The 12,962-nt window shown below is 42.1% G+C and overlaps 1 protein-coding gene across 4 annotated transcripts in view; it reads right to left on the bottom strand.

Annotated features, from left to right (window-relative positions):
* The window catches only part of OSBPL3 (oxysterol binding protein like 3), a 161,275-nt gene that overhangs the window by 70,926 nt on the left and 77,387 nt on the right, over positions 1-12,962 (bottom strand). For all 4 annotated transcript variants that reach the window (XM_033088448.1, XM_033088445.1, XM_033088446.1 and 1 more), the window contains exon 2: positions 5,587-5,823. In XM_033088448.1, coding sequence (XP_032944339.1) covers positions 5,587-5,682 — 96 coding nt within the window. In that variant the 5' untranslated portion in view covers positions 5,683-5,823. The remainder of the gene's footprint in view (positions 1-5,586; positions 5,824-12,962) is intronic.

Here is a 12,962-nt window from a genome sequence, read left to right as displayed (position 1 = left end):
AGGTTGCATGTACCTTGGAAATGACCTATAGTGAGTATATATGACTTCTATAAAAAAAAATTTTAAAAATGTTAAAGCAATAAATGAAGATTCTTTTCAGGAAAATCACAAAATTCAAGAGGGCAGGGCAGTTTCAAATGGATCAGTCTAGCTAAAGGGAGAGCTGAACTAAAGCCTGGGGTGGGGAAGGACAATGAAGCAAAGATTAACGTGGAACACTACAAATAAGAGGGTATGAGGAAGACAGTCAGAAGGGACCAACAACCCATTCTTTGTGTAAGCTGGTTTCCTCTACTTGGGGATTTCCTGCAAGGAGAGGAGATTCCTGTCCAGTAAAGGCACTAGATCTGAAGGATGGACTACAAGCAAAGAGGTCATCAAACAAGGCCGTCTTAACTCTGGCTCCGGAACTGGCCAGAATAAAAAGGAGCTCATCTGTAGGTGTAACCGTTTCTGAAATTTACAGAGGACTTTCATTCAAGGAGTTTCAATATCTTCCAGCCAGTGAAAACAATTTACTCGCACCAAGTCCCTGCAAAGGACAGAAGAAGTGACTTTTGTCTCCATTTTATGGATGAACTGAGGCAAGCGTTATTTGCCTGAAGTTCTTCCAATAGCAGAATATGAAGACTGTAGCAGAGATCTCTTGATTTTAACTCCCTAGTATCACTAAGGGGTGACACATGTGGCACCCACGAGCCATAGGTAAAAACATGGCACTCTTTCTCATGGAACCCAGAACCAGACTCAACACAATCCTTTACAACTGCAGAATCCTTTACAACACAATGCTCCTAGCAGCTGCTGTCAATAAGTAGGGGCTGGCCTGGGGGGTGGGCAGGTGAAAGAGGTGAAAAACATTTATACCCACGCAAGGACCAATGTTTTTCACTTGTTTTAGGTGGAGGTTATACCAGCTGTTGAAGATATCACATGTAGCCTAATTATTAAACATTCTATCATATGCTTCCCTGAAAGCAGTTTTTAAATTATTTGCTTTCAGTTATAGTTGACATTCAATATTACTTTATATTAGTTTTAGGGGTACAGCATAGTGGTTAGACATTTATATGATTTATGCAGCGATCCCCCTGACTAGTCAGTCTAGCACCCACCTGGCCCTATACATAGTTGTTGCCACATTATTGACTATATAACCTAGGCTGTACTTTACATCCCGTGACTATTTTGTAATTGCCAATTTGTATTTCCTAATGCCCCCACCTTTTTCACCCAGCCCCTCACCTCCCTCCCATCTGGCAACCATCGGTTTGTCGCCTGTATCTATGAGTCTGTTTCGGTTGTGTTTGTTCATTTTTCTTATTCTTTACATTCCCCATATAGGTGAGATTGTAAGGTATTTGTCTTTCTCACTCTGAATTACTTCACCTGCCACAATACCCTCTAGGTTCATCGACGTTGTCGCAAGTGGTAAGATTTCATTCTTTTTTATGGCCAAGTAATATTTCATAGTGTATGTGTATCACGTCTTCTTTTTCTAATCATCTATTAACAGGCACTTGGGATGGAAAAGAATTTTGTTAATGTATATAAAGTAAGGCACTTTTGATTTTAAAATTATATATTCATCTATACATTGTATGCTTTTGAACAGCACTAAACAGGTATGGGCAAACGTTTCTGCGGGCAAAAAATAGAACTATTCACTATGAGCATTTAGGTTTCCAACAAATAAGAATGACGTTCAAATTAATGCTAACTATAGTAATGAAAGTGAATGTTAATATTAACATTAACCCAGCACCTACATGTTAGGCGTCCGGCCCTGGATTTCAATGCTTGAGTTTTACTTCTCACAATAATACTCTGAGAAAAGAACTAGTATTATTCCTTTTTAACTAATGATCAGACTGAGGCTTAGCGAGTTTAAGGTCACAGAACTGATGAATGGGTGGAACCAAGGTTAGAGGGCTCAAGTTCGAATCATTATGCAAACCTTCCTCTTCAAACTATCTCGATAAGAGTATATGTACGGTTTATTTCCGTACTGACAAAATGAGGTATACTATATTTTAAAATTTCAAGAGCCCCAGTATTTAAATTAAAAGATGATAGAACCCTCCTCCTTGGGTTTTCATGGCCCTAAGTTATAAAGTTTGTCTTAAATGTCAAAGTAAAAACACAGATCACAATTAATATCCAGGCAGGTCTCAATCATTTTCTCCTCCAAGGAAGCAAGCTTTTAATATAAATAAAAAGGTAAGAGAATATCTATACATAAACGCAGAGCTCCTTGAGATTTAATGTATAACTAGGCCATCGGATAGGAAGGACAAGTTCAAGTTCACTTCAAGAAACAAGGACAAGGGCAAATTCAGTGCAAGGGACTCAAAGAAGGCCAGGGTGGCTGGAGTACAGAGACTCTCGAGGTCATCTGGCAATGTTGGATGAGAATTTAAGTGAAAATAACTTAAGAAGACCAAGTCTTCTGCTGTGAGCAGCCGACCAACGACCAGCAACCGACTGCCTGGGGTGGGCGGGGTGGGGGGGCCTGGAGCGCAAGGCTCATAACACCAGCACGGGCCAGGGAGCGTGTCCTACACAACTAGACTGAGAAACAACAGCTTGAACCGGAATGGGGCGGGCGGGGGGAGGCGGAAGAAGGGGAAGAAAGAAAACAAAAAGACCAAGTCTTTCAGCCAAGATGGCATTATAAGTTCATGCACTTGATGTCTTTTCCCTATCATCACCCCAGCTCCCAACAGCAAAAATATACAAAGTCATAAACAGGGTTTTTTGTGTGTCTGTCTGATAAAAAAAACAAAATTAAATATCTCCATGGATCAAACACAAAATAGAAATGCAAAGGATACCGTAGCCAGAGGTATCCAGGAGTCCTACTTCTGTGGGCTCATGAGGCTGAAAAATGTCCCCAGGAAGAGACTGGGACCTGAGCCAGGCTCACTGCTGGAAATCAAAGAATGTGCTGAGGGAAGCCCCATACCATAAGGAAAGGAGGCTTTCAAAAGCTGCTTATTCAGGGAGGTGGCAGGAGGCAGACACAGCCTCACAACTGGAACCCGGGCCATGCTGCGAGCTGACCTGGTGGTGAAGCTTGGATATTCTACCATCAACATGGAACAGAAGCTCCTACTGCAAATATAAGGCTTGTCTCTGGACTGGAGTCCTCTCAGGTAGTAAGTAGGTAGTAGCAAACCCCTACATAAGTCAGGGTGAGTGCAGAGAAAGAACATGGGTAAGCAAACCCAAGATGACGCTCTAAACCACAATTTCAAAGCAATGAGAAAATCCAGCACCAAGAAAGATGGCCAATAAAATTAACATCAGACTTATCCCCTCTAGGTGAAATGAATACAGCAACCTGAAAATGACTTTTAAAAACAAGTAGGTTATTGCACAGATTATGTTCAATTCTATTTTAACACTCCTCAAATGAAATTTCTGATTATATAAATCTGGAAGTTTGAAATGTTGAACTCGTACTTCCCATGGAAGCGACTGGAAACACAGTGTCATCACCGTATTTAGCGTCTGAGAGACCACTGGATATGGCTGTGCTTTCTTAGCACCCTGAAGTAAGAACTCCCCAGGTTCCTGTTCCTCTGTGGCACCTTTAGAGACTGAAAGACTCTCCTGGGACAGTTTGTGATGGCAGGATGATATGGATTGCCAAAGTGGATAACACAGATGGAAAAGGTAAGCCAACCCAGCGACAGAACACCTCTCTTTGACAGAAGGGTGGGAAAGCAGACAGAGTAAGAAAATGGTCCCCGAAAATTAAACATGGGCTTTATAGGTTCAGGCTATCGTTGGAATAAATTTATCAAATTCTCCATCTTCTCTGCCACAGAGGAAAAAATAAGTGTTTATGTTTATAAAGCAACATTACATGCACATGAAAGTGGGAGGTCCGAAATATAAAAGATGACCATTTGATGAATGAAGAGCTGACGGACCAACCATTCTCAGTCAGAAAAAAGTTGAGGCATCAAGCGCATTTCTCTTCCTCTTTGTGAGGTAACCTCAAAAAAGGCTCTGTGAAAACCAAATCAATCAACGACAAATTACACACCAAAAAAATAGTTTCTGTAGCGTTCAATTCTATCATTGCTCCAATTCCTATGGTATTATCAGCAGTGGCTGCTGAAATGAATCAGTTCTCTCCCTTCCTCCAAGAAGGACACAGCAATAGACCCTCCCAAGTGCAAAGTGTGGAGGAGAAATCGTACATTGGGCTCTAACCCCAACCAGAAGTTTGACTTAGGGAGAGAAATACCCCTCCCCCTCCCCCAGAAAGCTGACCAACAGGGTGAGCAGAACTACCCTCATGAAACTGGGACTCCCAGGGAACCATGATGCATCAGCCAAGGATAAATGTTAGTCATATTTTTATACCAGAAGGAAGTGGTGACAGTGCTGAAAAACCTTCTTCTTCCTAACCCCTCAGGGGAGACTTTGGATGGCTCCCCAAATGTCAGGCCTGTGGCAAAATCTAATTTGTCTCGAATCATAGATTCTAATGACATGAAGCAGGACCGTGAGTGGCAAGCTCCCTGTCCCAAGCGACCTTTGAATGCAGGGAGCCATGATGTGTTATAAATGGTGCATGTGCCTGAGGTAGGAGACGGCTTGACTGTTGTTTCCTAATCTGGAATCAATGATTCCAGGCTAATTCTTAGGCCAGCGCTTCCCATGGGGGAAAGGCAACGCCAACAGGCAGCAGATACCTAAAAGGCTCAGAGACCACGTTGGTTGCAAACCCAGGGCTTCTGGACAGCCCACTCTCTCTACTTAACTGAAGGTGGAAGAATTGCAATGATTAACGTGCATTTACTGCCATTGATCTAAAACCAGCAAATTCTGCCAACAGGGATTTCTTAGGAAGGAAACAAACAAAAACAAACTAACAAACAAACGAAAAACAACAACATATAATTAGCTGACGGTTATTTAGGAGTTTATTATTCAGTCCTTTGTTTCACTTCTTTCTTCTTCCTACTTCATTCCTTTTGACCACTTCTCTGTTGATTTGCTTCCCTCATCCCTTAGGGAAATAATGCAGGTGGGACTCAAACTTACTGACAGTGCAGCCTGTGGTTGGAAGCTGTCATAAAAGGTTTAGTAAAAGGAAGGAAGAGGATGGTGGGAGGATGTTTTAATTACTGGAAAGGTGATTGTTTTGGTTTGGGTTTTCGTTAGTAGGGTATAAAGGAAAGTGTAGGCTCTGGCGTCAAACAGACTGAGCTGTGGTTTCTTATTCTGCCACTTACTAGTTGTATGTCTGTCCTTGGGAGAATAACCCAATTGATCTGACTCAGCTTCCTCATGCCAAAAATCAGGATATTAATATCTGTGTTGGAGGACAGTTGCAAGGATTAAGGAAAATAATGCAAAGCGATAAATACAGTTGTTTCCATCTGGCAGGCACTCAAGCTGCGTTATAAAAATTATCCACAATTTACACTTCTCGTGTCATGAAGGTATGATTGAAAGTAAATGCTCTTACACTAAGAAACAGGAGTTCTCCAGTAATGTACACATTTTAATTTGCAAACTTCCTGATTTAAATTTGCATCTTAAAATTTGCATGAGTTAAAACTTTACCTGTCGACTTCCCTGCTTGGAGGAGCAGCTACTGATGCTTCTTGCAGGGGAGACCAATTTTTGGGACACCCCGAGGTTCTTCTCATCACTCATCATGAGCAGTGTGTCACGTGGCCTCGGTGCAGTCAAAATGCCATCAGAAGTCAGTGCAGCAGAGAGTATGGAACCTCCCAGGCAGGTGGTTTAGCTGTTATCCAATATGTTTTCAAAGCATTTTACATGACCCAGAGGAAATCCCTAAAACCAAAAGAAAAAAAAAAATTAGAGAGAAGGTCAGAGGCATGACACATCATCCATAATTAGTCACGGGTTGTCTGTAAGTGGTTTATCTACAGGATAGATTCCAGAGCCACAAGGCTTAGCTACATCGGGGCTATGAAGGAAAAGATGCTTTACACCCACCATCCTTTGATTGGAAATTCTGTGTAGGTGGTTTTTCATATAGCTTTGCAAAATGACTTAAGAATACTATATAGTTATACAATTTGAGTTCAGACACTTAAAAAGTCAGTACAATAAAAACCACCCCAAACCACAAAGAGATACCACTTCATACCCACTATGATAGCTATGATCAGACAAACAAACAAACAAAAATGTAGAGTAATTGGAAGTAAATTGAAAGAAATTGGAACCTCAGGCATTGCTACTGGATATGTGAAATGGCAGCCATAGTGGACAACAGTTTGGCTGTATTTTGAAAAGTTAAAGAATTATCATATGATCCAGCAATTTCACTCCTAGATATACACCCAAAAGAATTGAAAGTATTTAAACAAAAACTTGTACAAGAACATTCATAGCAATGCTACCGTGTTTCCCCGAAAATAAGACCGGGTCTTATATTAATGTTTGCTCCAAAAGATGCAGTAGGGCTTATGTTCAGGGGATGTCATCCTGAAAAATCATGCTCGGGCTTAGTTTCCAGTTAGGTCTTATTTTGGGGGAAACATGGTGATTCACAACAAAGATAAAAGCAGCCCAATGTACATCAACCGATGAATGCATAAACTACGTATGGTATATGCTATGGTCTATATCAGGGGTGTCCAAACTTTTTTCAACGGTTTTCACCAAGGTCCATATGCGGTAAAATACACAAACAGCCGGGCCACTCACTCGAGGTGAAGTACGTATTGCCTCACCTGGTTTAAGCAAACTAAATATATTTTTGGAATTTGCTGCTGGCCAATAAAAAATGGGTCGCCGCGGGCCACAGTTTGGACACCCCTCATCTATATGTTTGTGTTCTCCCCACCAAAAAAATTCATGTGTTGAAATTCTAACACCCAATATGATGATCCTAGGAGATGGGGGGTTGGGTCCTGAGGGCAGAGCCCTCGTGAGTGGAACTAATGCTCTAATACTTGTAAAAGAAACCACATAGAGCTCCCCAGCTCTTTCCATCATGTGATCATACAAAGTCTGCAACCCGAGGAAGGCCCTCCAACTAGCCTGGCACCTTCACCTTGAACTTCCAGCCTCCAGAACTTTGAGAAATAAATTTCTGTTGCTCATAAGCCACCCAGACTGTGGTATTTTGTTACAGTGGCCCAAAGGGGCTAAAACAGTATATTCACACAATCGAATATTATTCAAGACTGAAAAGGAATGAAGTACTGACACAGGCTACAACATGGATGAACCTTGAAAATGTTATACCAAGTAAAAGAAGCCAGACACAAAAGAACACATACTGTATGCTTCTATTTATATAAACCATACAGAGTGGGCAAATCCATAGAAACAGAAGGTCAATTAGTGGTTGCTAGTGGCTGGAGGGACTGGCGAATGGGATATAACTAGATAATGGCTGTGAGGTTTCCTTTTAGGGTAATTAAGATGTTCTGGAATTAGATACGGGTGATAGTTGCACATTGTGAATGTACTAAATGTCACCGAATGATATACCTGAAAAAGATTTGGTGAATTTTATGTTATCTGTGTTTTTCCACAATATTTTTAAATCTTTTTTTTTTTTTTTTTTTTTTTGCCAGGGGGAGGGACGGGGATCGGGGTTTGTCCTACCAAAGGTTTTTGGAGCCATCTTCTAAAAAACCTATTACATGGTGTGACAAAAACTATGGAGGAAGACAGAATGTTCTGTACCATCTATCAGCAGAAGAGTAATGAAAACAATGATCATTTGTTGAGTCCGTATTATTTACTGCCAAGCACTGCAGTAAGAGTTTCCCACACACATTGTCTCATTGATCAACATTCTGACAGGAGAGTATTATCTCTATCTTAGAGGGAAAACACTGACTCTGAAAAGTTAGGTAACTTGGCTAATCACACAGCTGGTGAGAGACTGAATCCAGGTGAGATGCCAGGCCTTTAACCTTGGTGCTGGAAATTAGCATGCCAGGTAGGTGACAGCAGCTACGGCCCCATCTCTGGGACTTAAGAGAACCGAGGAGCTAGATGAAAAACTTGGGAGGGAGCCCGTCATAAGCCAGCTCTAAAGAGGTAACATCTCATTGATTTCTCCAGCAGAGTACCAACCTCCAAGAGGGACAATTGTCCGCGTGGAAAAGGGGCCTGACCAAGGCAGAGACAGGGACACCCTTTACAGTAGTTAGTGGGGCTGCCACCCACCACCTGCCACCCCTGCAGCTTTACAGGGATGAACCACTGCCTTCAATCTCAGCCCTGAGTTAAGGGTGACTAACGTGTTTGGTTTTCAGAAGGCCAGATGTGTATTTGACACACCAGTTTCAAATATATTCTATAACTTTCCCAAGCATGTAAACAATAAAAAAAAGATTATGTCTTATCCAGTTGGTTCTTAGTGTGCATATAGCGTATTTTCAAAGAGGGGTATTACATAATTGTCCAGGAACCAGCTAGTTAGATATTATATCAAAGTTTTGGTTAATTATTACGTACTCAAATCTCCCCTGCCTTCCACTAACACTTAGTCCTTTAGAAAGTAAGAACGCTAAAGCCATAAACTAAAATCAAGATAATGAAGAGAAACAAAATCGCAGAAGATAAAATAAAGGTACCTGCAGTCAAAGAACGCAATCCCCATGTTGCTTTCATAGACACCCTCCAAATCTCTGTATTCATTATGTATTGGATCCAACAATAAATAAGACTAAAAGCAAACCAACACCAGCTTCTTCATAAAATTAGCTTTATTTGTGGGGCATGACTAATTGTACCTGAAGGTAGCAGCAAATGCAATCTAGTTAAAAACTGCCGAGAGAAATATATTAATAGTTTGCTTAATAACAGTGTTGGCTGTTGCTGTTTGACAAAAGATAAGAAACACAAACAAAGCTGGTGGGAACCCCAAATGATGAAATGTGTGTGGGGGCAGCCATCGCTATGACAACTGATTCCACAGCGCACCAGGAATTTCAACAAAGGGTTTCTGTGTGTGCGAGTATTTTTCTTTTGAGGCAGAGATTCTGACAGTAAGTAGTGGATGGGGTGGTGTGTGCCATGGGAAGAAGGCAGAGGAAAGCGCCCTTGGGCAATAAAGAGTCACTGGCATTCTGAAACTGAAAAGTTAGAAACACCATCCCCCTGAGGGAGAGACAACTGGTAGAAAGCCTCCTCTTTATCTTTTAACTCCGCCAAATTTCACTTCACAGGCCATAGCTACTAAGGCCAGACCTGGGAGTAGGCCAAACCCTGTACTCCTCTAAATTGGTACTTAGAGGTAAGACCTCTTCACGTACCCCTGGCTACGGCCCTGCCCCTGCCGCTTCTTCCCTTTCATGAAAAGAAAGGGTGGGAATTCACAGGCCCTTCCCCACACCTGTCCCCAGGTGAGTCAGGAATCACTGCCCAGGGAAACAGATCTGTTTCATCCCCCAGAACCTCCTTGCCTGGCCTCATGGAAAATTCTGTTAAAATTACCGACGATGGCTTAAAGGGAAAAAGAAGTCAAATTCTGGGGAAAGGATATGCTTCAAACCGGGCAGAATAAAGACTGAAGGAGGCAGTGGCTCCAGAGGTGAGGTGATCAAAGGAATAAGGCAGCTATTGCTTCTAATCTGGAGAAGAGGGCTGGCCTGGGGGTGACCACAGGGAAGACCTTGATGAAAGTCCCCAAACAGAGGGCTTTGTCAAGGGGAGTCACACACAAGCCTGGTGTCTTCTACTCCATCTAGCTGACTTCACGGTGCTAACCTCCTTCAAATGGTGAAGAAAAAGCCCTTCAGGAAGACAGATATTGGCCAGGAGCCAGGCCGCCAATTCAGGGGTGTCTGAGACGATGAGTTGGGGGTACAAATGCAGACCCTTGTGTGATCTCACCTCTCCCCATGGCTCTTCCATGGAAAACCTCTAACTCAAGGGGTTTATTGCTTTGAAAATATAATAGTTTCCCCACTCATCGACTGTGAACAACTTAAGGACCATATTTTATTCCTCCCTTTTTTATTTTTTTACTGAGGCATAACTTACATATAGTAAAGCAAAGAAATCTTAAGGACACAGACAGAAATTTCACATTTGCAAATACTGACATCACCACCACCTGGATTAAGAAATGCAGCATTTGCAGCCTCCCCAGAAGGTTCTCCATCCCCTTGCCATTGCTCTGATCGGTGGGGGGCCAATCCTCCTTCTAAATGCTGTGGGACCTGTCTGGAGTGAGCCTCTCCTGCAAGTGCTTGTCCACGTGCCCCAGGACAGAGCTGGCACGTCCCTGAGCTGACAGGAACAGGTTGTATGACTGCTCTTGTGCCTTCTGTCTCATACAAGTGTCTGATATGTGACAGAATTCAGTCTGGGACCTGCTTTCATTTCAACAAACCACCTGGTAGCCAAATCCAACAGATGGGTAAAGCCCGATGCATTTAGTTCAAATAAAAAATGGCCCCACTGAAACGAGCTAGGTCCTCTCTCACTATTGCCACCCAACTTGGGAAGCTGATGGGTCAGGCCCAGGTGAAAATGATGTTCCAGCTAAAAGTCCAATGGGGATAAGGAGTGCAAACATGCCATCCTGGGGCTTCGATGAAGGAGAAGAGAACTCTGATTTCTACCAAGGATAGGGAAGAATAAATGACCAAGCCACTGGCAAGCACTTTGGCAACAAAGGCAGATTTTAAAACTTATTTTAGAAATTTTCACTTAGAAAAGAATACACAGTTTGGGAAATGATGTAAAGAAGACATACATGGTGCATATACGCCTCAGAAGGAGTCAGACCTAAGTTTGAATTGATGCTCCCTCATTATAAACTCTGTGCATCTTGACAAATGTATCAACCTCTCTGAGCTTGTTTTTTTTATATAGGAAATGGGGAATTGTGATGATGAAATGGGAAAATGAGGATAAAGTACCCAGCCTGAATAGAATAGACACTCAACAGATGTTAGTTTCATTTATTTCTCTGCTGGCTTCCTGAAAGGGGCATGCGCAGCAAAGATCCTATACTCCTCTGGCAACCAAAACTATATGAGGACTTTATTGAATTTTAACACAGCTTTGTCTTTCAACATATTAACATTTCCCAAGATCCGTAACACAAGTGTGAACAGATTTTTAAGTGATCCAAGTAGCGCGTGCTTACTTTGGAACAAGACACAAATGGAGAAAGATAAAAGCTACATTACTCATGACCACTGGACGTCCAAGAAAAACCAATATTAACTAATAGATTTGAAACAGTGGCACATAACACAGCTATTTATTAATCTATCAGGCGTGGGAGTCTGCAATCACACACTTGGTCAGGGTGTGTTTGAGAAAGAGGTTTTACTTCCGTCCTTGGAAACAATTCACATGAAGACCAGATGGCATATAAATCCAGTTAATTTACAATTTCCCAGGAAAATGTATAGATAAATTATGTTCTGAATTAACACCAAGAAAACATGTACAAGGGAATATCCATTTGTGGTCTCTGGTCTTCTTTGGTAGAAGAAAAGTATTCACATCCTGGATATGCATCTTTTTGAGAAATGATGCTCTCTGAAATACCTTCATTTCCAAAATGTTACATGATGACAAGTAAGGCTTTGGTTATTTCGTTGTGTGCTCCATAGAAGATCAGAGGTTTCAGGAAGTGGTTTCTAATCACAGTGCCCTCAGAAGGCTGATCCCGGACCTCTGTGTGAAATGCGACAGATCTGTGTTCTATCTGGACCACTGGCCGGATGCAGGGACGCTATCTGACTGCTCCTGGGGGATGAGTACTGAGGCTCAGAGTCAAAGACTCTCCACCCTCACTCCTCTATGGGCAAACAACACCTCCAAAACCCATTTCTGTCTTCTGGGAAGAAGCGGTCAAGAGGCCTAAAGATTCAAATGCTTATTCTCTCGCACTGAAACAGAATATCTATTCCTACACCCTCACCAACCAAACAAAAGGGTTTTATGCCCCTCGCAATCCACGTCTTCAGAGAAGACTGACTCAGTTGCTGCTCAGAGCCCAATCCTGCAATAGAAATGCATGTGGGCACAGATTTAAAGTGCGGCCGCTTCCATAAGACAAAAAGCTTGACAGTGGCACCAGGCTGTAAGTTTGTGCTCAAACCATTTATTTGCCACCACTGAATAAACAGAACAAAAAGCACAAAAATACTAGTCAGTCATTGTCCAGAATCATGGCACCTATGAGGGAATTCTAGCCACGCTTCTTACCTAAAGCAAGAATTCTTTCTGGAACATTGTCAGACTATCACTGCTTGACCATTTCCTATGACAGAGATTTCATTTTTCATTTAAAAAAAAATATGTATACTCTAGATGGTTTTTCATTTACAATTGACATTTGTCTCACTTTAATTTCCACACACTGGTCCTAGATCTGCCCTCTGTCACTACAGAGAACAAGAGTAACCATTTTTTTCACCATAACCTGCATTGGAACTGCCACCGCTCCCCTCTTCCACTAGCAAATCTTTTCTTCTCCAGAACAAACAGCCACATTTTCATCACCCATGTCTCCTGTAACATGATCCAGATCCCTTATGATCACAGATGTCCAACTCTGATTACACTTCAATGTGTTCGTGCTTTCCTGAAAATGGTGCCCAGATCTAAAGACAAGTGTGGTCTAGCCAGAGCAGAAGAGAAGGGAGCAATCACCTTCCTTGCCTTATACACACTGTGGCTGTATAAGTTTGTCTTGGCTTTGGGGACACCCACACCTCTGTCTAGTGCTCACTGTCCTTACAGTTCTCTAGGACTCTGACGTGGCAGGAATCATGGAGAAGCTAGGCTTCCTTCTTTCTGAACAGGCCTCCTTTACTTCCTTTAATGAAATTCAGGACTTGACTGTTCTTTATTAGTCAAGTATTATTATTAAATTACCTCCTATCAATTTTGACCCATTATTCCAGTCTGCCAGGATATTTCTGGGGACTGACTATTATTCGATGTATTTGGCCCACTTTTCCTTTGTCACAGCA

This window comes from Rhinolophus ferrumequinum, chromosome 20, assembly GCF_004115265.2.
Source record: "Rhinolophus ferrumequinum isolate MPI-CBG mRhiFer1 chromosome 20, mRhiFer1_v1.p, whole genome shotgun sequence".
Lineage (NCBI taxonomy): Eukaryota > Metazoa > Chordata > Mammalia > Chiroptera > Rhinolophidae > Rhinolophus > Rhinolophus ferrumequinum.
Note: the sequence above shows the minus strand (reverse complement) of the source record. Positions and strands in the feature narration are given on the sequence as shown.